The following is a 24,641-nucleotide window of genomic DNA, read 5'->3' as shown; positions in this document are numbered from 1 at the left end:
AATCAGCTTCTTGTCCTTAACCGATTTCTTGTAGCTGCCTGTATCTGATGTGTTTTAATGAGGGAAGTGACAGAAATTATTGCCACGTGGATTTTTGCTATGAATTTAGGAGGTGGAAAAATCAGCACCCAGAAAAAAATAAAATGACACCATTGCACATGACTGCAGTAAATAGCAAGACTGAAATTAAAAGCTAGGAAAGGCTTCCCGGAAAACAGGCAATTCCCCCGCTCCCAACATTTTTTAATAAAACCTTTTTTAATACTAATATGATTCACCTATTAAACAAAAGAAGTCTCCTATTTTTAAAGTTTGGATTTTAATAAACTTAAAATAAGCCATATAAGTGCACCATACATCCCTGATATCTTTGCATTAAAAACCCTGTAAGAAGGAAGTAGGCTTACTTATTATTCCTGCTGAACAAAAGGGTTACTTACATACTTTTTCCTGGCATTCAAAGAAAGACTAACAGAGTAACACGCACTTCGAAAAGAAAGAACATGAATAGCAACTGGAAGGTCTAATGTCTACACTAGATGTGGTGGTTGGTGAAGAGCCTCTGATGTCCGCATCACATAAAGATCTAGAGCAGGGGTGTCAAACTCAAGGCCATGCTTAGATCCAGCCCGCAGGGTGTTTAGATGTTGGCCCATGGGTTGCCCTAGAAACAGCAAAGGACCAGCCCACTTTGCCTCTGCCAGTGAAAACAAGGCTCAGGAGGGCCACTCTTTTTTTGGCTGTGATGGCCTCCTGCTGCCCTCTGCCAGCAGAAACTGACCTTGGGGGAAGGAGGCGCCCCCAAGGTCCGTTTTCAGTGGCAGAGGGAAGCAGGTGGTTGTCACAGTTCAAAATGGAGCCCAGGAGCCCTTTTTTGCTGGCAGAACACTAAGGCCATCACACAAGTGACGTCAAGCTGGCCATGCCCACCCCAGCCCCCAAGGTCAAACACAAACATTGCGGGCCTCAATGAAATCAAGTTTGACACCCCTGGTCTAGATAACCTCCAAATTACGTTTTTCAAAATATTCCTCTTGCCGATGCCTCACTTGGTTCCTGCAACTGTTCTTTGTATGTTTTAGCCTTCAGTCTCCTAATCATCTTTGTTGTTCTTCTAAAAAAAAGGGTTTTTTTTCTACTTCATTGTGCTTAGAGCAGTGTTTTTCAACCAGGGTGCCGCAGCACGCTAGTGTGCTGTGAGACATGGTCAGGTGTGCCATGGGGAAATTAAACATGGGTCCCCAAACTGTGGCCCGTGTGCTGGATTTGGCCAGCGGAGGCCATTTTTCCGGCCCGCCATCAGTCGCCTCCATGTGAACATAAACATTCCCCTCACAATCCCTCCAGCTATCAGCGACAGGAAGAGTGGAGGCACAGGGAACGCTCACTGACCAATCACCTTCTAGGATTCATCCCGACCACTAGCAATGAACCAATAGCAGGCCGCCTCTCATCCATACCCAGGAAGGTCCCCGCTCGGGCTGCCGCGCACTTATCATTGTGTGGCCGCAGTGAGTAGTTGAAGCTGCTACTCCACCCCATGGTCCTGATTTTGAGTGTCATTTTGTGTCATTTGATTGGTGGTGTGCCCCAGGATTTTGTAAATGTAAAAAATGTGCTGCGGCTCAAAAAAGATTGAAAATCACTGGTCTAGAGACTGTAATCCTCCTTCCCCTCTAAATTAGAAATACTAAATTAGGGTTGCTACAAATCTAAAAGAAACTCTAGATGGCAGCAAAGAGATGCAAATGAAACAATCTTTGCTGCTACCTAGTGGACATTTCTGGTAACCCTACCTAACCTAAATTCATCCAAATCAGGACCGGTTATTTTAGCTTAAAATCAGTGAAGTTACTTTTTCTTCAGACTGCACACAAATAAAAACAACAGCTCACCGGAGCAAGCCTAACTGTGATATAGGAACAACATATGGGGACTCCCCGAGAAATTATTTTAGGGATTATTTCTATGCAAATGAAATTTTTTTTAAAATGAATCTCCTTGAACAAACTATGCTTATATAATCTTTCTTTGATATGTCATTATTTGTAAGCTCATCACATACTTAAGTAATTGCTGGGGGAGTGTAGGCAGCAGGGGTGAAAAAAGCCTTGAGTTATAATTCTACCAGCATTAAGCCAAGCCAGGGGAACGGAGCATGCAACTGGGGCAATGCTTTGCTATCAAGCTCACCCTTACTGAAGGATCAACTACACATAAGGAAAACCAAGCAAATTATATACCTGTTTTCAACAATGGAGCAACCTATCCAATGAGGACGGAACAAAAAGCAATGAGGTTACACTACAGATGTAGATTTATATTAAGCAGGGGCAAAACCTTCTTAACCAGCCAGAGCTGTTCAGCAATGGATCAAAAGACTCACTTATCCACTCGGCTCCCTCAAATCCTGCGACAAAGGTCTATTGGGAAGAGCTTCCTAGAAAGAGAAAACGGCTGCTAAAATAATTAACGCATGCAGTCTAGATATGTCCCTTAGGAGCTCAAGATTTAATTTCCTGTAGCTTGGAAATTCTCTCAGAGGGGCTTAGTAAGAAATATGTACTAGAATGGGGCTATGTATTACGGAAAAAATAACTGATTTGAGAAAATATCAGGATATCCTAAAGAGGGAAGCTTCTGGTTCTGGTCTTTCATTGCACCAGACAAAGAAAAACCTTATTTTTATAGCAGAATTACAAATGAAGGAAAAACAGTTGGCCTCACACATCATATAAAGCCAGAATAGAGATACAACATTGTATGAACCAAAATGCAATCAAGCAAACCAGAGTTTGCAGTCAACCTCACTGGCATTTGTAAGGCTGCTTCAGGGGCCAAAACTGGAGGCTAGGAGTTGCATGTGACATTAAGCATAATGCCTTTAAAAGAGTGAAGAGTCCATTAGTTGGAAACGAACTAAAGGGTCACCATCAGTGAACTGTTGGACAATATTACTCGGTTTGTCATGTAGATGGTTGAGTGGTTCAGGGTGGGGAATTTGTAGTAGGTGGTGGGACATTTATTTTATTTTTTATTCTATTTTTTATTCTATTTTTAAATTTACCTATTCTGATTTTATGTATGGTGGGACTGGTCTCTGGGTGTCACATGACTTTCGTTGCCAATGACAATTTGTTGTTTTTGACAATGACAATAATTTATTATTATTATTATTATTATTATTATTATTATTATTATTATTATTATTTGTTTTCTACATACATCTATGTGGAGTAAAAATTAATTTCCATGTGACGGAATCCAGGTTTGACTTTTTAAACCAAACACAGCCTCAACACCGCCATTTACAATTCAGCTAGTCTTAGGATTTAATCTTTTCATTCTTTGGGCGAAGACCCAAAGCTTATCCAAGTTCTTAAAGTATCAGAGGATATTTACATTCAGTTGCAAGCTAATTAAAAAAAAACATACCAAACTTCTCAAAAATGTGAACTAATGTAGCCATGAGCAAAACCAAGCTGTGGCTCAGAAGAAGTTTATTTTGAAAGCTGTTTTAGTGCCAGGGCTGAGAGAATGAGGTTTAACTTCCAACAGAAAAATCTCTCCGCATAAATCTGCCTTTATATGGCTGGGGCTCTGGAAAACATCTTTCAGAGCGTTAGGGTTTTTTTGAGGGAAGCGTGATAGTCACCTAGACCCATTTTAGAAAGTGAGTAATACTGTATATTCAACACATCTTCAGCTAAGCGTGTATGCCTAAGAAATCTGTGCTCTCTCCCTCTCGGCTATCTCCCTAAAAATCAGGAAACCAACTAACCGAAGACATTTAAAGTGAAAAAAATTATCTGAAAATCCCTCCTCCTGAGGGGAGGGAGAGTTTGGGTTCTCCACTCTGCAGCATGAGGCTATGGATCAGGGGCCACGTGTTTACAAAAGCTGCCTCAAGTCTCTTGGGAGCGCAGCTAGACAATGTGTGCCTTACACAGCCAGCCAGCACAATTGTGCAGGTGAAAAACCATTCCCCCCACCCCCAACCGAAGATGATTATTTTTCCACAGAAACAGAAGAGCTGACAAGCACCGATCAACCCAAACTAGGAAAAAACAATTTTCCACCTGGTAGCTGGGGGGGGAGGGAGGCTATCAGGCTAAAGTCCAAAAAGAATAAAGCCAAAAGTTGATGCATGAGTTATTTCTGTCCTACTACAAGTTTTAACTGTAGATTAGCTTTTGGTCTTTGAATGCGTTTCTCCTGTTTTCCTTTCAGTCAAGGCTGATCCTGATCTTTGCCCCATAGTAGCTCCACTGCCAAACAACAGAAATCAGCCCTGCTTATCAGAGACCCTTCCTGCCCTGCAAGGTAGGAAACAGTTTAGCTATTTTGGAATTTAACAGGATGCCTTTGACAAATTTCAATTCATTTCATGACATGGCACAATTCACAGGGATTAAACCAGCTCGCTCCAACCTGGTCCCTTCTAAACACATCAAATTGCAACTTCCATCATTCCAAAATGACAGAGGTCAATTAACCATCACAGAGGAACACATCAGGTGGGGTGCTTTTAGATTGCATGAATTTAATTTTTTTTTAAAAAGCACAGAATAAATATGGAATCCTAAAAGCAACTTTGGATTTACTATGTCAAGCTATCCCCAGGGGTGGCAAATCCCTCATTATTTTTTGCTCTCTGCGCGTGGAACTGACACGTCAGAAAAAGATTTTAGTTCCAAAGATTAATGTTGCAATCTCTCTTGGGAATATCCATCGGACCAGAATACCTCTGGGACCGCCTGCTGCCGCACGAATCCCAGCGACCGATTAGGTCCCACAGAGTTGGCCTTTTCCGGGTCCCGTCGACTAAACAATGCTGTCTGGCGGGACCCAGGGGAAGAGCCTTCTCTGTGGTGGCCCCGGCCCTCTGGAATCAGCTGCCTCCGGAGATTAGGACTGCCCCCACCCTCCTTGCCTTTCGCAAACTTTTGAAAACTCATCTTTGTCGCCAGGCATGGAGGAACTGATATATCCTTAGCTGCCTTTGACTTTATGGATGGTGTGCTTGGGTTGTATGACTGTTTTTAATGGGGGGGGGGGGTGTTAAAGACTGTTTTAACATTGGTTTTGTATATGATGTTTTATTTGTTGTGAGCCGCTCCGAGTCCTCGGAGAGGGGCGGCATACAAATCTAATAAATAATAATAATAATAATAATAATAATAATAATAATAATAATAATTATTATTATTATTATTATTATTATTATTATTATTATTATTATTATTATTATTATCCAGATGACAGTTCAGTAAGAGGGTTCTTGATGGGACCTGAGCCATTCTAGTCTGGGATCAAAAATGCAGTTCATGGAAGCAAGCCTTTCCTTTTTTTCTGCCCTCCACATCTAGGCTTCTATTTAGACAAGCAGCCCCTGGACAGCCATGCCGAGTCTCTGGCCCCAAACGCACCGACTGCAGGAAAGCAGCAGGCCGATTTCCTGAGAACAGGTGTTGCTGTGGCAGCAGGAAGCGGTTCTCATTGAACCCCAACTAACTGGCACACGCTCGCTATCCTGGAGCTTGCTAGCAGCACCATCTGCTGCCAGCTTTCTGCCTCTGAATAAGAGCCGTCCAGCCTGTCCACTGACGTGAACTCAACTGTCCCTTCCTGACTTGGTTCGTGCCCAACCAGCCTTGCGGTTTGCCCACCGCTTCAGGGCCCGATGCCTAAGAAATCGGACGGGAGGCACACGGTCTTGGATGCGGTAGAGCTGCTGCAAAGGGCACGTGAGGTTGTGATCTGTACATTCCCCCAAGGGCCATGTTGACTTCCGCTCCGCAGGCCAATTTTTCAGCCAGACACTGATCTCTGCTAGGAAATCTTTCAGGGAGAAAATTGGCAAAACAAACCAGGGAGGAGGAGAAAATAACAGACAGCGTGGATCAAGCATAAATCATCTTAATCAACTTACCTGTGCCCACTTCAAAGAAAACAGCGCTACTGTCCCTCCTCTGTGTGTGTATGTGTGTGTGTGTAAGTGAAGGGTGATTTAATTGTATTTTATCAGTCTGGCCAGAGCTGATGACATTTGAAGCAGCCCCAGGAAGCACAGATCAGCATTCAGATGTGAATAAATTGGGGTTTCCTGGCAACATTCCAAACTAAGCTTCGGAGTGGGAGTGACTTCTTTGATTTTTTTTAAAAAAGAAACTCAGAAAACAATTGCACAGATCCCACCAGTTGGTGAGCCAGCTGCCTGATCTGAGGCAATGTTTGTTTGTTTTTTTTAAAAAAAATCACACACTCCCTTAAAAATTACAACTTTAGCTGCCGCTCCTAACGCTGTCAGTCCCAGATCTAGAGGTGCCCTAAATTAGCCTAGATCTCATTTCAAGTCATTTGCCTTAATTAATGGGTCTTTTCCCTGATGTAAACCTGGATTGTAGCCAGCAATTCCTAAGAGATAAATTCCCCCAGGCTTATTTATCTTAATCCACCTTGCCTCTTTCCTCTAAAATTTAGGCTAAATCAAGGTTAGTTTAATACTCAGGCCAGGAAGGACGCAACTTAACATTTTTCTCCTGGAGTACCTGAAACCAAAGAAGGGGCAGTCAGGGTCAAAATGATGTGGGCATACATGCTAGAGGAGCACGGAAGCTCCTACTCCTTTGTTCCTACTGTCAGCCTCCACTTTTCCTTGTCACCTGCTTGCCTCAGCTGTCATAGTAACTGGAGGGAGGGGGGAGGTCAGTTAATTGGGAGGGGGGAAGTGTACTGGTGAGTGCCCTGTTTGAAGTTGCAAATAATGCTGGGGAGGAATTTTCTCATCACTTTCTGCCTGGTACAACTAGGCATCATGGACTTGTTTACAGTCTGTTCAAGGTCAATGGCTTCGGCAGTCCAGATGTGGAAGACCAAACAGCCAGCGTACCCACCTGACATTTTGGGACATCGGGACTGGATGAATGGTCCAGCGGGTTGGTTACTTGGAAGGATTTGGGGGTTTCCTTGTAAATGCGTCTTGCGCGCCTTTTACTTCAGAATTGGCTATTCTTTTGTTGCTATCACTTCTTGTCTAGTAAAAGAACTCATCTCTGTCGAATGGAGTTGGGGGTTTTCTTTCCTGGACTTTTGAATGGAAGCACACCTGATACCTACTCTCTGTTGCAACTGCATACTCAATCCTCAAACAGGGTGCCCTGAGAATCTTCCTAAGTAGGAGCCCCAGAACAATGCCAAACGCTCTGATTTAAAAAAAAAAATATGGCAGAAAAGGGGAAGAAATAGCTACAGAGAAAGGTAATCACATCAACTGTATTTAATTAATGACCTTTCATTTATTTAATTAAATCCCCATTACATTGTATCAAAATCTAGTTTTTCTCTCGGCTTCCTTTTCTGAGATACAGGTCGAGTGTGACCTTTGATATGGACAAAGTTGTGCAGCCAAATGATTTCACTCACTTCTCAAGGTTTGAAACGCCAAACCAACTCAGTTTAGGTAAGACAGTGATCCCGCTATATAGAGCGCTGGTGAGACCCCATTTGGAATACAGTACTGTGTTCAGTTCTGGAGACCTCACCTACAAAAAGATATTGACAAAATTGAACAGATCCAAAGACGGGCTACAAGAATGGTGGAAGGTTTTAAACATAAAACGTATCAGGAAAGACTTAATGAACTCAATCTGTATAGTCTGGAGGACAGAAGGAAAAGGGGGGACATGATCGAAACATTTAAATATGTTAAAGGGTTAAATAAGGTCCAGGAGGGAAGTGTTTTCAATAGGAAAGTGAACACAAGAACAAGGGGGCAGAAGCAACGTGAGAAAATACTATTTTACTGAAAGAGTAGTAGATGCTTGGAACAAACTTCCAGCAGACGTGGCTGGTAAATCCACAGTAACTGAATTTAAACATGCCTGGGATAAACATATATCCATCCTAAGATAAAATACAGGAAATGGTATAAGGGCAGGCTAGATGGACTGTGAGGTCTTTTTCTGCCGTCAGACTTCTATGTTTCTATGTTTCTAAGTGACAGAGGCAGGCATATGTGTGTGGGGAGGTAAAAAGTGGGCAACTTTGCATTTGAACCCCTCCCCCTTTTTATATGTGGCACACATGCAACGCACTACAAAATGGGAGGGGCTTCAACCATGGTCTGTAAAGGAACGTGGATGGTGGACACGTGGAAGGAATGAACAAGCCACTGAGGAAAGATAACTTGGTCCTGAGAAAGGGGAAAAACATGCAAAATTATCCCACCTTGATTTTATTCGGTATAAGGTTAGACAGTGACAGACTTTTCTACTCCTGTACCTCCCTGCAATAAAGAGCATTGCTGGAGTAGTGGCCATGCCTGTTTCTTGACCCGGCTGATGGACAAAAGGGCTGATATGTCTGCTATCTTGACTGCTTTAAATTAAGGACAGCGAGTGAAATCGAAGGAAAGTAAATGGTACCAGCATGACCTTTCACTTAGCCAGCAAATTGTGATGGGCCACACACTGATAATCGAGAGCGCTCTTTCCCCAACTCAGAATCTGTAATTAAATTAAACTCTTGTTTAAATGCAGCAAGAACTTTCGCTTTCATTCATTCTTTTCATCTTCACAAATCTACAGGCTTTATAAAGACATTGGGACGAGACGTGCCAGGTGTGTCAACAGTTAAACCAATCGGAGTCATGACACTGTTTTTCTAAAGACTTCCTTAATCCTCTCCATACACAACTTGTGCCGGCAACGGGACCTGTACTTTCCTTTAGCTGTTGCATGCAGGGGGGGGATGAAGGGATGCCTCATACAATGTTACTGCAGATAATCTCTGCTAAATGCAAGGCTGTGAGCTTATGGAGGTAGCCTAAGTCCTTGTGTCAGTTCTGTCCTAGAGCACGTCCTGCCTTGGCAGGAGCTCGGCCAAGCATATTATGGCCCTTTCCTGATGCAGCTCAGTGCCCCCCTGCTGCAAATCAAACCTTGCTGTCCCTGTCGCAGCCAGCCAGCCGTCTGCAACGGAGATGCTCCCTAATTGAAAACGACAGGCAGGCTGAATCAAGAAGCAGCCCTACGCAGCAGCAGGAGAGGAATGGGGCTGGGTAGTGGGGAAGGATGTTGGGAAAACAGAATAGCCACAAGTCCCAACACCGATGGCCTGGGCAAGAGAACCAGAGGGCTGCTTGGATTATTGGAAGGAGTGCTAGATCCTGCGATCGACACAGAATTATAAATCAAAACAAATCAGTTTATGGCTAAGCAGGGTAAATGAGCCAATGAAGGTTCTCTGCTACTGGAAGGTTTATAGATATTTGCACAGCCACGCCTCTGTAAAGAAAGCTAAGACGACAGGATGAAATAATATGGCAAATAAGCCTTTAATTCATGTATTGTATTAAGACAAAAGTAACCCATCTGAGAGATTGGTGAATTCACACATAGGGGCTGGTAAATTTGTTTGTTTGTTTGGATTTCTAGGCTGCCCTTCTCCAAGGGACTCAGGGTGGCTTACTTTATAAAATAAATACAAAGTACAAAGTTTAAAAAACCCAAGTATAAGCCAAGACTAAAACCCAAACAGTTTTAAAAAACCATTCAACCTTATTCATTCCAAACGCAATCATACCATCAGCCGGAGCAAAGTATTAACGCTCAATGGCCCCAGGCCTGACGGCAAAAGTGTGTTTTTAAAATCTTTCGAAAAGCCAGGAGAGTGGGGGTGGTGCGAATCTCTGGGGGGAGTTGGTTCCAAAGGACCGGAGCCACAACAGAGAAGGGCCTTCCCCTAGACCCTGCCAGGCAACATTGCTTAGCTGATGGGGCTTGGAAAAGGCTGACTCTGTGGGATCTGACCCACAGAGAGTATGACTTGCAATGTTGCATGAACACAACCAACTGTGGTTTATTCATTAAAGCAGTATTGAATAAACCATGTTTTTTCACATTTCTCAAGCCCACATCTAATTACGGAAGAATTCTGAGTATTATGGCAGCCATACTCTAAATTATACACCTCAGGGAAAATAGACGGGAAAAAATGAGATTGCAACAAGAGAGAGCTCGTTTAGTTAATTAACATCTAATAATTATGAGATTCTCCCATATGTGTCTGTCAAATGCTCAGAAATCCCTCCTAGTCAAAGCAGTAACCACTCTTCCCGAATTGACAGTCCCATAAGATCCAGAGCACATGATATGTATCATTGGACACAATCTGAAGTTAGTTGGGGTAAAGATCAAAAGCAACAGGAGAAAATATTATTTTACTGAAAGAGTAGTAGATGCTTGGAACAAACTTCCAGAAGACGTGGTTGGTAAATCCACAGTAACCGAATTTAAACATGCCTGGGATAAACATAGACCCATCCTAAGATAAAATACAGGAAATAGTATAAGGGCAGACTAGATGGATCATGAGGTCTTTTTCTGCCATCAATCTTCTATGTTTCTATTGTGACCTATCACAATGCTTCTCCCATTTTTTATTGTTACAATACATACATGTCACCCTTTCTAGTAATCAATCTACTTGAGAACCTTTTATCTCTAAGCTAGAAATACTGAACTCATTCTGGATTTGCTGGAAAGAGACTTGGCTGAACGCTATGTTATCATTGTCTTTGCTGCCTTTTGTAATAGAATAAAAGAAAAGAGAGTCCTGGTTCAGCTTTTTGAAGAAAGATTAGAATAATATATGTAATTCTTCCACAAAATAACTCAAGCTTTGTAACCTGACCCGCACAACTTGTTAAATCATGGTTTAGTATAAAATTGGCTGGATTTGGATTTCACCACTGAGAGAAATCTATACCATGTTTTATGAGTTAAGATTTATTGTACCAGTAGGACTGGTTTAGTATAGAAGTATTATTGTATGGCTGGTTTTCACAAATTCCAGCAAAAAATGGGGATAACTTAGCATGCAATACAACCAGGTCCTCTTAAAATTGCATCCAGGACAGGGTTTGCTACTAGGACATACATAGAGTTACCATCAAAGCAGGTATTATTAACTGGGGTAATATTTGCATAATTAAAATAGCTTCTTTTGTTTCTTCGATTACTTACACAATGTGTGTGTTATAATGAAGGACTTTTCTGAATTATTGAAGAGAGGAAATGTTATTTGAAATAATAAATATTGCAATTTAATTAAACAACATGGTTTGCCTCAGGAAGAAGTAGGTTTGTGGGGTATTAAACCTAGGTATGGGGTACACCACTCTAGATATGCAGCTAACATGTTAAATGATTAGATCCTATTTGTTTCTTTTGGAAGAATCTACACTGAAAATTCCTGGGCTGAAAGGGAAACTGAAATCTTGCCCCTTACAGTTTACCCCCAGGACTGGTGTATTTGTCACAACTTTGTGATCCACACAAGATTTTTACTAGCTGGATCACATGAGTTCAGACAACCACAAGCAGCAACAAAAGAGTTTAGCAAGGTTAACTTCAGGCCAACAATCCCATAAGTGATTCCCCAATCAAGAAACTGCCAAAGAGCCATCAGTAAATATCCCAAATAGAGAATTCCTAAGACTGCCCCCACCCAGACAGGGAGACAGGCAAGACACCAGAATATAAACTGACAGCAAACCCCATTCCTTACTACAGTAGTACTGCTGAGGTTACGTAGTTAGGGTAATGAAACATCTGCAAGAAAAGAGGCAAGCTCAGAGAACACCAAGGACCAGTGAAGGGCTACCAAAATTTTTACTACCACACTGTGGGTGTGTCTTATGCAAGACGCCCTGCATTTTCTTTCAACATCTTTCGGTGCAAATTGGGCGCTCTGGGTTGGAGCTCTATTTTCGCTAGCCCACTGCATTCCCCCCCATTGGGCAGTAGCCTACCTCTGCCAAGGACCCCACATTTCAACCCTGAGCTACAAATATTCTCCTTTATTAGTAAATAAGGAGTTTGCATTTTCTGTTTCCACCTAGGAGTCATCTAGATTTTTGCAGGAATAAACAGGTTTATTCCTGGAATTATCCCATCTAGGCAAATTGCAAATTGCAGATACCCTGGACTGGAACAAGACAATAGAAAGTCTCTTTACTGTTATTTCGGTGGAGGGCAGCATACAAATATAACAATAATAATAATAATAATAATAATAATAATAATAACAACAACAACAACAATAACAACAACAATAATAACAACAGAATTATTATTATTATTATTATTATTATTATTATTATTATTATTATTATTATTTCATTAACAGAGATACGACCCATCATGTGTCCAGGTCACCATACCCCAGGAATGGTGCATTTGTCACCATTGTATGCCGTCCCGAGTCTTCGGAGAAGGGCAGCATACAAGGCTAATAAATAATAATAATAATAATAATAATAGTAATAATAATAGTAATAATAATAACAAAATTATATGGGATGCCAACCAGAGGAATGCTTATCTCCTTTCCCTTCTCCTCTCTGTATGCTCAAACAAATCTGTCTTAATTTGTAAGTTTTACCAACTACGTCTATTTACATACCAGGTGTGTTTGAACCACAGGATCAAAGCCAGAGATGGTCAATCAGAAACATTCCTGCGAGTCTCTATGAGTAAATGCAGCTAGGAAACAGCAATGTGACCCCCAAAGTTGGACACCTGTGGTTAAGTAGATACATAGTCCTTAAGCAAATCCCGCTTTCTCCATTGAGTTGGCTTCTTAGAAGCCAGCTGGGAAGGTCACAAGTGGCAATCACATAACCCTGGAACCATCATAAATACATGCCAGTTGTGAAAATGCCCAAAATTTGATCACATGACTGTGGGGATGCTGCTATGATCAGAATGTGAGAATTGGTTGTAAGTCTTTCCAATGCCGTTGTAACTTTGAATTATAACTAAACAGGTAAACATAAGTTGAGGCCTATCTGTGTACTATCCTCTTCTCCTGAGCTCTTAGAGCAGAGAGATACAGTTGATCTATACCTGGTGCTGGAAAATGAACATTTGTGATTAATCTAAGTTAATTATTAAAGAGTCCAAAATAAAATCTATTGCTACCAAAGACACTTTAGCATTGTAACTAAGAGCTGTGAACCAAGAAAATGTTTATGCATAACCACTTTTCCACATAAAGCAAATCTGTCATGGAAAATTAATATCAAACTATGTTATTGTTTCTTTCAGAAATTAGTAAAATGATGTATGCAGTGTAATCTGAATAATCAGAGAACGATGTACATACTAAGTACTACATCATGAAGAGTGTATAATAATGGAGACATTTTTGTGAAGGGTTGGCAAGAAGGGTGGGGCAAATCTACACAGGAGGGGTAATTTGTAATTCTTATGTTGTACACTACACTGGATCTCTAAATTATTCAATAGGATTTATTTTATTTTTTAAATAATATTGCAAGATGCTTTTAATATTTTGTTTAATTAAAGGTACAAACACTTACTGTACTATATATGTGCAGTTCTCGACTTGGGTACTCTGGAATTCCTGCCCTTCAGTGTTAAGAGCACAATTCACCCAAAGGTAAGATAAGTACACTCTAGGTATGCTCCAAAACAGGGATCTCCAACCTTTCAGACCCCCGGTCCCCAGGGACCACTACATTCATAATTTTAAATCCTGTGGTCCACTAATACAATTTTTTTTTAAAAAAAAGATAAATAGTATTTAGTGCAATATAAAAATGCACCAAAATTTTCTCATGGACCACCAGCTGGTGACCACTGCTCCAAAATTCTCTATTTATGTCCCAGGCATCTGAAAACAAAGAAACAATGAGCCTCTCTTGAATTACAGCTTTCCCTGCGTCTGAGTTAGAGCCAATGGGGCTTCATCACAGAGCAATTTTACTCTTTCCTTATCACTCAGTTTAAATTTCAAATCTGTGCATCCTTCCTTCAATTCTGGGATTAAATCCAAGTTTAGAAAGACAGAGACCCAAATCACAGACAAGCCACATCTCATTTGCCAGCTTTAAATAGCTCCTCCCCTCCAAACTGGAGAACATTTTAAGCAATACATGCAACAAGAGATCTGCAGCCTGTTTTTCTTTTCTCTCCTCCCTGAATCAAATAAATTCTCCCCTAACCAAGAAACATCAGCTCCCACTAATCTGCTCTCCTAAATATCATAGTACCAGTGCTTATGGGTTGCACAACTGAAGTAAATAAAATAAACCAGGCACACCCACAAATCTGATGAAGTATCTTCTTTCCTAACAGCACAGGAAGCAACTAAATGTAAAAAAAAAATTTGCTGGGGAAAATTATCCTCTTCGTCTCTCTTCTTCCTGCTTTGGTTTCAAGAGACATCATGGAAGGGCCTATCTCTCTGGAGAAAGCGGTAATGCTTAGAAAGGTGGAAAGCAGATGACCAGCAGCAAGGTGGATGGACTCAATTACAGTAGTGATGGATGCACTACCTGAAGGAACAGGTGAGGGATTGATCGTCACAGAGAAAAATCTATGTGGTCTCTAGGAATCAAAAATAAATTGATGGAAATATAGTAATGGCAATAGACTTATGTACTGCTCCATAGTGCCTTACAGTATTACATAATCAAACAAGGGTTCCTCCCTCAAAAGGAGAAGCACAATACAAGCACTGCTTGGGATATGAAATCGTAGTTTCGAAATATAGTTCCGGATGACAACTTCTATATTCTGCTTGAATGCCACAATGTTATTTATTTGGTTTTGTCGTGTTCAGCACCTCATCCAGAAAAAAATGCAGTCAATCCCCACAAATTAAGTATCATTCTGTTGCCAGACCACTTTTTTTTTCTATATAGGTGGGGGAGGGGGAGGAAGTCCATCTTGTCCATTGCCTTATCTCTCTTCTGCACTCAGTAAAAACTTGTCCATTTAACTTCCCTTCCAACTAAATTGTTATAGACTATCATGGATGTCAATGGGGCCTCCTAGCATATGGTAATTGCCATCAAGATTTAGAAAGGGGAGGCAAGTGGAAAAATATACATAATAATATGTTTTCAATGCAATGAATTATATACTTGTGTCAAACATTGGGATACAAGTATTTGTGTATTTTAAATCATATCACCACCTACATCTCTCCTTTTTTGTTTCAAACATTGCTGCAGCAGACTCTGCTACATTTTAGTAAGCAAAAATATTTATTTTTATTTTAGGGCACATTCGAATCAGCAGGCTGTAACAGCAATTAGTGGAAATATACTGGAAAGGGATTTAAATTCCAATGTGCATTTCTATCATTCCATTCACAGGATTTCACACTCAAGTTTACATTTAAAGTAATCTGATGCTAATCAAATAAATTCTGTCTTATAAAGTTATCTGAACGTTTCTTACTCAGTGTTCACTTGCAATTGCTTTTTGGTTTAAGACTAATCCGTGTTCAAACCTAAAGCTTACTATCTATTTTGTTAACAAACCAGGAAGGAGCTCACTCTGAAAGAGCCGGGTTGAAGCCTACTGAAGTATTATACTACTGACTTCAGATCCTACTGAAAATCCAATCAGTTTCTCAGTAAAATGATGGGTGGAGCAATTGCAATCCACGTTTCCTTGCTCAGGAATAAAGCACAATGAATTCAGTGAGACTTATTCTCAGGTAAATATAGACCTGGTGACTGACCTATAAAAGATTCCGTCTCTAGGGATGGAAGAGAGGCAGAGCTGTTTATAAAGGGATGTGTTGCTTTTTCAAGATGCAAAAAGTGGCTGCTTTCTGGAGAAACAGCTGCAAGAACAGCTGCTGAGCAACCTCCCCAAGGGTAGGCAAAATTGTTTTCATGCAGACACCCACAACACCCAGCGAAGCAACCCACAATGCACCCTGACACTAACACCCCCAAACAATCCCTGATGAGTAGCTATTGCCTTCTATGTTTGCATTGTACAAGATAAATGGCCCAGATTCTGTTGGGTTATGGAGAGTGCTATGAAGTCTCAACAGTCCTGACAGCTGCTTTTTAGTGAAAGATTTTAGATTCTCATAAGACCCTACTGACAAAAAAACCTAGTTCACACAAAAATGATTCCCTGCTTTGATTACTTAACATTGATTTGTAATTCAATAAATTCACTGGTGCTGGGAAAACAATTTTTACCTTCTGTTCTTGATAGTGTCTATATGAGAGAGAAAGCATTCATTCCTTTGGTGCTCTTATGGAAGGGAGAGAGTTAGCAAGCTGGTCTACCTCTAGATACAGGCAGGTTTAAATCTGACCTTTGCCTACTCCTGCCAGACTTACATGCAAAAAAAAATTGAAATACCAACAGTGGAGGAATGGTTTGTAAAGATGACAGAATTAGCATTAAATTCTGGTGTAAGTGTTTGATAATTAAAAATTTCAGGTACACTATGGAAAGAAGGAAATTATGATATAATCTTAGAGGAGTAGGGAAATATAAATACAGTTATAACCATTGTGAAAAAGATTGGAAGCCACTTCTTTTTAATCTTTTTTTCTTTATTTGCCTTCCTTATCTATTTATTATTTCATTTATTCTTTTTGTTTCTCCTCTAAAATGTGTATTGAATTTATCCTGTTAAGAATACTTTAATGAAAATTATTTTAAAAAATAAAGCTGCTCTTTTCCTAATGTCAAAGACTGGGTTAAAAATGCCTGAGTGGCCATGTCTTCAACACCATGCTCACCATGTGATCATCCGTTTTCTATTTTTATTGTGATCAGGGATTATACAAGATGATCACTGGCGTAGTGATATTGCCTGAAATCCAACCTCATATTTAATGTTAACAAAGTGCCTACCTCACAATATATACTTTTCTCCTGGAATAGGAAGAAGAAAGAAAACAGGATTAACTGCTGTATAAAAAGAACATTCCTATTATTTTGTGTGCTAAACCTAGCCACAAACTAGCCACAACGGTTGAGTTTGCACAATACACAAGGCCAAAATGTATTTAGCTATATTTTTATATGTTGTTGTTGTTATTATTATTATTATTATTATTATTATTATTATTATTATTATTAATTAGATTTGCATGCCGCCCCTCCCCGAAGACTCGGGGCGGCTCACAACAACAAAAACAGTACAAATCCAATAATTAAAACAGTTTAAAACCCTTAATATAAAAAATAATCATACATCTCATATAAACCATACATTTATTTATTTATTTATTTATTTATTATTTGGATTTGTATGCCGCCCCTCTCCGAAAACTCGGGGCGGCTCACAACAAGTGAAAAGACAATCCAATACATAATCCAATTAATTAAAATATTATAAATTTAAGAAAAACCCCTATACTAACATACACACACACAAGCATACCATATATAAATTCAACGTGCCCAGGGGAATCAATTTCCCCATGCCTGACGACAGAGGTGGGTTTTAAAGAGTTTACAAAAGGCGAGGAGAGTGGGGGCAGTACGAATCTCCGGGGGGAGTTGATTCCAGAGGGTCGGGGGCGCCACAGAGAAGGCTCTTCCCCTGGGTCCCGCCAGATGACATTGTTTCATCGACGGGACCCGGAGAAGGCCAACTCTGTGGGACCTAACCGGTCGCTGGGATTCGTGTGGCAGAAGGCAGTCCCGAAAATGAGTAGTGAGTATGTGAGTAGTAGGCCCTGTGTTTGAGAGCACAGGGAGCTACAGCACACGATAAGAGCCCACAAACAGATGAACCCCAAATACAAGTGCAGCACTAACCCAATTTATAATCTCCCTGTATTAGACTGGGCCTCAGCCTCTCACATTTCTGGCTATAAAGGATGCCTAATTCCCTTTGCCTTTTATCTCATGGTCTTGGGGTCAGTGATCCTGCGATTCTCCAGCATTACACAGTCAACGCCTCAGAAATATCTGGTAAGCTGTGCACAAGGCAGATGCAGAGAACCTATTGCTTCTCTTTTCCATTCACTTATTTGCAATCCATAGTAGGAGAGTATTGCATCTGACTGATTGCTCCTCCTATGTCCCAAATCCAGCAAGGTGTGTTTTATGATGGACGGCTAGTTTCCACAATTAACAAACCTGCCCAGTTAATTGCCTCTGGAACACAGGCCAGCCCAGTGCTTCTGGCAGATTACCCAGATCTGTCTACAAAAAGTTTATAAAAAGTTGTTTGTAAAAAAAAACAAAAAAAAAACAATTGGGAGAGCCAATTTGAACCACATGTTTTGTCACATGCGGCAATCACAACAGACCAATGAAAAAGAAATTCCAAACACTCCATTTGGAAACAGTGTAAAAGGCAATAGAGAAAGATAGATACCCAACCCCCACAGAGGCTGATAAGCAGGGGTGGGAAGCAAGCAGGACGGGGTGGAACGCAGTTCCACCAGCGGAAATGAAGTTGCATGTGCAGCTTCAGCTGATCGGCTGCTGTCACTTCCTGGATTACTGGCTTCTGCTCGGCTCTCCTTTTTCCCCCCTGTTGCTGCTGTTGCTGCGTCTACGCTCCTTGCCTTTTCCCTCTTTCCTCCTTCCTGGCCTCGGAGGAGCTTCCCTCTCTCCTGCCCAGCTCCCCTCCAGTCTCACGCGGCCACTTCCCACCTGAGGTGCAAGCAGAAGGCGTGGGTGGAAGCGGCACTGGCAGCATTTATGCTTCTGGCAGCACCTATTCGCCTAGCTACCCAGCCTGAGGTGTGGGGGATGACTCAGGAAGGAGAGCTTGGGAAACGTGAAGGAAATTGTCACCCCAGCGAACAACACTGGTGAAGTTGTAAGTCGAGAACTTCACAGTTCACTTGAACGATGATGATCATTCAAGCCACTCCTACCCTGGTCACATGGCCGGCAAGCCACTCCTACCCTGGTCACATGACCATTAAGCCACACCCACAAAATAAGCCACACCCACAGTGTGGCAGTAAAAAAAATTTGGGCTGCCCATGACTGCTGGGGCACTGGACTGGGGACTGCTGGGGCACCTCCACTGCTCTATGCATGCTCTAGGACAGTGTTTCCCAACCTTGACAACTTGAAGATATTTGGACTTCAACTCCCAGAATTCCCCAGCCAGCATTTGATTTGATTCGATCCACCAAACAGTCGCCGTCTCACAAACCCCCAAAGGGGCTCCTGGCATCTGCCTGCCCTGGGCCGGGAAGCTACCAGGAAGGAGGGCACTAGGTCGAATGCTGGCTGGGGAATTCTGGGAGTTGAAGTCCAGATATCTTCAAGTTGCCAAGGTTGGGAAACACTGCTCTAGGAAGCCATCATTTACAACACTAAGCAACCACAGATGAACGACTATTTATCTTTCTCACTTGGCCTTTTAAGATAAACTGGTGTTAAATATCTCCCTATTGCATATTAAGACCCAAAAAATGAATATTAGTTTAAGACCACTGAATGAGTTTAGAGCTGAAATGAAACCTAGAAAAGGGTTTTCAGGTACCTTGCACAAGTCACACTTTTAACTATTAAGCTAAACTAACTGCAGTTGCTAACTAGCTCTTCCCCTGCTCAGAATAAACAGAAAGGAAATTCATAGTTATTAGGTTGAGCAAAGAGGGTCTGTTCTAGCCATTTCTAGCTTTCTGCCAGCATGGAGAAAAGGATCAGTCATTCTCCCCACCACCACCCATTGCTACTTCAGGCTTTTCTCTCTTTTTTTTTAAACCCTCCCCAGTGTTGGTAGGGAGTGGGCGGAACGGCAAGACACATTTGTGCTGATTTTAAGTCATTTGCAGCATCAAACCACTTGCTAATTTCTAACCAGAAAAAGGAGGCGGCAGTGAGGAGAGAGAAAGAGAGAACAGGAATGGGACAATCCATCAATTCCTACCATACATTGCCACCCCATCCATATCCATTCCTTCTGAGGGAAGATGCTTAATTGTTCGGGCTTAGCTGCTCCTTAGCTTTCAATCCAAGCTTGTGAACCATGAGAGTTGATCCTGTTCTGGAATCAATGTCCCAGATGCAGTGCTGCTAGGAAATGAAACTCTATGATTCTCCAGCTAGGCACTATCAATTAGGGAGAAGAGAGTCTGATGGCACGATGTTAAATCAAACACCCTAGTGCAGTGATGGTGAACCTATGGCACAGGTGCCACAGGTGGCAAGCGGAGCCATATCTGCTGGCACACAAGCTGTGGCCCTAGCTCAGCTCCAGCATGCATGTGGGTGCTGGTCAGCAGGTTTTTGGCTCACAAAGACGCTCTGGGAGGGCATTTTTGGCTTCCAGAGAGCCGCTGGAGGTATGGGAGAGGGTATTTTTACCCTCCCAGGCTCCAGGTAAGCCTTTGCAGCCTGGGGAGAGCCAAACACGAGCCTATTGGGCCCACCAGATGTTGGGAAGCAGTCCATTCCCGGCCTCCAGAGGGCCTCCAGGGGGTGTGAGAAGCTGTTTTCTCCCTCCCAAGGCATTGAATTATAGACGTGGGCACTCACGCATATGCGATAGTGTATGCCCATACTTTTTTGGCACCTGAGGGAAAAAAGGTTCGCCATCACTGCCCTAGTGCAGCATTCCCCATAATACCAGTGCCCTCTGGATGGGTGTGACTGCAATCCCCATAATCCTCAACTACCCACACACATAACAATGTGGTTATGTCATTCATCTCAAAGCTGGGCCACTGATCTGGGCCACAGAACATTGCCAAGTTTCTACTACACAGAGAGAACTTAAATCAGTGATGGCGAACCTGTGGCACAGTTGCCACAGGTGGCACATGGGGCACAGCTGCTAGAATCCGAGGCTTTGCCGTAGCTCAGCTCCAATGTGCATGCGTGTGCCCGCCAGCTGATTTTTGGCTTACACAGAGGCTGTAAGAGGGCGTTTTTGGCTTGCAGAGAGCCTTCAGAGGGATGGGGGATGGCGTTTTTACCCTCCCCTGTCTCCAGGGAAGCCTTTGGAGCCAGGGAAGGGTGAAACATGAGCCTACTGGGCCCACCAGAAGTTGGGAAATAGGCCGCTTCCGGCCTCCAGAGGGGCTCCCCAGGCATTGAATTATGGGTGTGGGCACACATGAATGTGCAATAGAATGTGCGCATGCTCTTTCGGCACCTGAGGGGAAAAGGGTTCACCCTCACTAGCTTAAATGAAGTTTAAGGAGATGGATGGATGGATGGATGGATGGATGGATGGATGGATGGATGGATGGATGGATGGATGGAACAACTTGCAGGTTGTTCATTTCATTTCCAGAGAGAGCATGGACAAGGAATCCCAGCATGATCTGAGGATCCTGAGGTCAGAATCCAGTAGTTGGAAGCAACAGAATTATCAGTTTGAAAATAATGCTTCATAACAAAATCTAGCTTTTTGTAAGGAGGTAAGAAGATCACAGGTGTGGATGCTGCCTTCTTTTGAAGGCTTCAGGTACGTCACTGTTCTCCTACAAATGTTTATTAAGAATATAATACTGCTGGCCTATCTTGCGTGGCTGTAACTATTCCAGTAATAATGTAGATGCTGCCAAATGTGTGATTATTATAATTGATTCTCACACACTAGCAACTACACTAATTTTTTTTCAAAGCTGTTTCCCCCAGAATAGATATACTTATAATTCCAACCACTTTGAGGCTGCATCGCTATGGATGATGAGAGTGCAGTTCAACACATCTGAAGGACAGCGGGTTTGGTTTCTTTTCTCAAACTCACTAAAAAAAATTTTTTTTTTACTTGCACCTTAAATCAACTACATCTCTTCCTCACCCAGTGACATTTTCCTGAACTCAATCCTCAGCACGTGCCATGAACTACACAACCCATGCAGTACCATCTCACAGCCACATCCTGTGCATGCCTAATCCCTTGTGCCTTAGTTCAACACCAAGTCTCTCTGTTGCAGCTGACTGGAGTCAGGTCCCTCCAGGCCCAGTTCAATGTCCAGATTGTGAGTCACCCCATTAGGGGAAGGTCTGGAACAGACCTGGGCAAGGGGCAGCCCGTGGTCTGCATCCCCCCCCACTGTCTGTGACCGGCCAGCCCGCTAACTGTGACCGGGGTCGGGGTCCGCTCCAGTGCAAGGATGAAAGAACTCACCGCGTCTACCGGGACTCCTCCGGTTCCTGCTTTGAGGAAAGCAGGAACTGGAGGAGTCCCGGCAGACGCGGTGAGCTCTTTCATCCTTGCACTGGAGCGGACCATGACCTCCTACCGAGAGCGGCTGAGCACAGAAACCACGCAAACACTCCAGTACAGTGACTGTGGTGCACCGTGTTGGCGTAAAGCAAACAATTAGGGGTCTGTAGAGTGGGTCTGGGTGTTTAGGTCAGGCCAGGGTCTGGGTCTTTACAGTATTGGGTAGAACTGAGTTAATTATATTAGTCCAGCCCTCTAAAACCATCCCAATTTCTCATGCGGCCCCATGGCAAAATTAATCGCCCACTCCTGCTCTGGATAAAGACTAGCCACTAAGGATTGGCAAGACAAAAAGGGACTTGGATACTAGTGCGTATTAGTACTGCAAACCAGGCAGAAGCAGCTGGCCTTACTAAACATGTCCCAAACCAAAAAGATAGACAAATACATGGCAGAAGAGGATTTCACTCCATTACAAGATTCTTCCCTATGACTCCCCTGGTATTGCCAGGCAATTAAAAATAAAAGAATTAATCTGCAGATTCAATAAACAGAAGGTCACTGGGATTACTATGTATTTTCATTTAAGAATAACTCTTTGCCCTCTATGGGTTTCTATGGGGAGGGAAGGAGGAGCCATGAAAGGTGTGGAGGGAAATATTTATGAGCACCAATATGAAAAGGAGGAAATTCAGAGCTTTCAGAAGGTACAAATGTGAAATTTAAATTTAAATTTGGGGTTTAGAGGGTTGGCAAGAGGCAGCAGTCCCAGGAGTGGTCCACTGCAGCGAGAAGACCTTCTCTGCAGGAAAATGAGAAAGCAAGGTGGTTGGAAGGAAAACAATCCAGACTGGCAAGTTAGGAAAGCAAAAGAAAAAAGAAAAAGGAAAAAAAGACATGTGCTGAATCAGGGAAAGCAGTGCTTGAAAGTAAGGTGGAAGTTTGAAGGGCCACAGAGAAGGAGAGAATGGGCCACAGACGCTTTTGGGCATTGGGCCAAGGAGCAGCCTGCAGTGGAGGGGGGAAGGGGGGTCCCACGCAGGGTCCAATGCAGGGATCTAGTAAGGAAAAATCAGCGGAGGGAATAAAAACAGACCCAACTGCGAGGGTGGCACAGCGGAGGACCAGCCACCTAATGATGGATGGAGGCAGTTGACGGTGTGTATGTTATGGCAGGGGGGCAGGGTCTAATTGTAACAAGATTCAAAAGCCTAGAAAGGAGGGAAAGGATTGGACGGCCCAGAAGTCAAATGAATTAAATTAAAATAGGGCAGAAAGGTGGCAGACCTATGAGGTTTTGATTTCCCTGCCCTCCCCCCAAAAGAGCACCACACCGCACCATCCTCCAAGCAGTATTTCCCAACCTTGGCAACTTGAAGATATTTGGACTTCAACTCCCAGAATTCCCCAGCCAGCATTTGATTTTCTGACTCGGCCAGCATCGGGTCGCCGTTTCAAAAACCCCCAAAGGGGCTCCTGGCATCTGCCTGCCCTGGGCCGGGAAGCTACCGGGAAGGAGGGCACTAGGTCGGGGGGGGGGGGGGCTGCCAAGGCTGGGACCAGCTTCTTACTTTCTCTGCAGCGTGGTGGCCGGGCTGGTGCTGGCGCTGGTGCTGTGGCCTCCGCCGGCGCCCGGGCTGGAGCTCCGCGACGCTCCGCGGTTCAGCTGGCCGCGCTCTCTTTCCCGGGGCGTCCGAGGGTACTCGTGCTCCTTATCCCGAGCCTGATGGCACTGCGGCGCCCGGTCTCGATGCAACTGGCAGGGCTCCCTGTAGTGGCTCTCCCGGTTCTGGTACTGCCCGTCCCGGTTTCCATAGTGCTGCAGCTCTCGCTCCTTATCCCGGTGCTGGTACTGGTTCTGCCCTTCCCGTTCGGCTCGGCTTTGGTACTGACTCTCCCGGTCGGCTCGGGTGGAGTACTGAGCTTCGCGCTCCGTCCGGTTCTCGCGGTTGGGATACTGGCCTTCCCGGTTCTGGAACTGCCCGTCTCGATCCGCACGGTTTTGATAGTGGCTCTCCCTGTCCTTGTGGTGATACTGGCTGTCCCGGTCTCGGTCTCGGTCCCGGTGTCGGTCCCGTTCTCGCTCCCGCAGGTCCCCTTCCCGCAGGTCCCGGTTCTCTTGGCTCAGTTGCTCCAGCTGCCCTTCGAGCTCCTCGATCCGCCGCCGCTGGGTCTCCAAGAGCTTCTGCTGGCTCTCGATGATGTTGTTGAGCTCCAGCAGGTACTCCACGGCGCGGTTGGGGTTGTCAGAACCGGGCACCCCGGGGCCACCGCCACCGCCGCCACCTCCCGCTCCCCCGTCCATGGAGAGCGAGAGGAAAAGGGGCGCGCGGGCGCTTTGCGCTGCGCCCGGCGCCCGGCGCCTTCGGCTCCCGATTGCTGCAAAGGGCACCACCCCACGCCGGCTACAGACCCGCCCCGCGGCCCGCAGAGGGCTGCAGGGCTACGGCCACCATCCTGCCTGCGGGAGTTCGAGGGGGAAAGAGCGGGGAGGGGGAGGAGTCGCCGCCGCCGCTGCTTTTACTGCCGCCGCCGCCTGCCTTCTCCAGCCCCGAGCGAGCTGCCTGCTTCTTCGGCTCTTGCCGTCGTTGCAGAGGCACTGCGCACTACGAGCGCACCGCCCGGCGAGCCTCAGCCCAGCGGGAGAAAGGGGGGGGGGCAGAGACAGCGAGGAACCTGAGGCCTGCTGGGCT

The 24,641-nt window shown here is 43.8% G+C and overlaps 1 protein-coding gene across 5 annotated transcripts in view; it reads right to left on the bottom strand.

Annotated features, from left to right (window-relative positions):
* IQSEC2 (IQ motif and Sec7 domain ArfGEF 2) overlaps positions 1-24,571 on the bottom strand; it is a 198,857-nt gene extending 174,286 nt beyond the window's left edge. For 4 of the 5 annotated variants that reach the window (XM_070741428.1, XM_070741432.1, XM_070741436.1 and 1 more), the window contains exon 1: positions 23,520-24,571. In XM_070741428.1, the coding sequence (XP_070597529.1) occupies positions 23,520-24,253 (734 nt within the window). In that variant the 5' untranslated portion in view covers positions 24,254-24,571. Of the gene's footprint in view, positions 1-440; positions 618-23,519 lie in introns of those variants that run through there. The other variant, XM_070741434.1, reaches the window with a different exon arrangement.
* Between the last annotated feature and the right edge of the window lie 70 nt (positions 24,572-24,641).

This window comes from Erythrolamprus reginae, chromosome 2 (genome assembly GCF_031021105.1).
Source record: "Erythrolamprus reginae isolate rEryReg1 chromosome 2, rEryReg1.hap1, whole genome shotgun sequence".
NCBI lineage: Eukaryota > Metazoa > Chordata > Lepidosauria > Squamata > Dipsadidae > Erythrolamprus > Erythrolamprus reginae.
The sequence above is the reverse complement of the archived record's forward strand: the minus strand, read 5'-3'. Positions and strand labels throughout refer to the sequence as shown.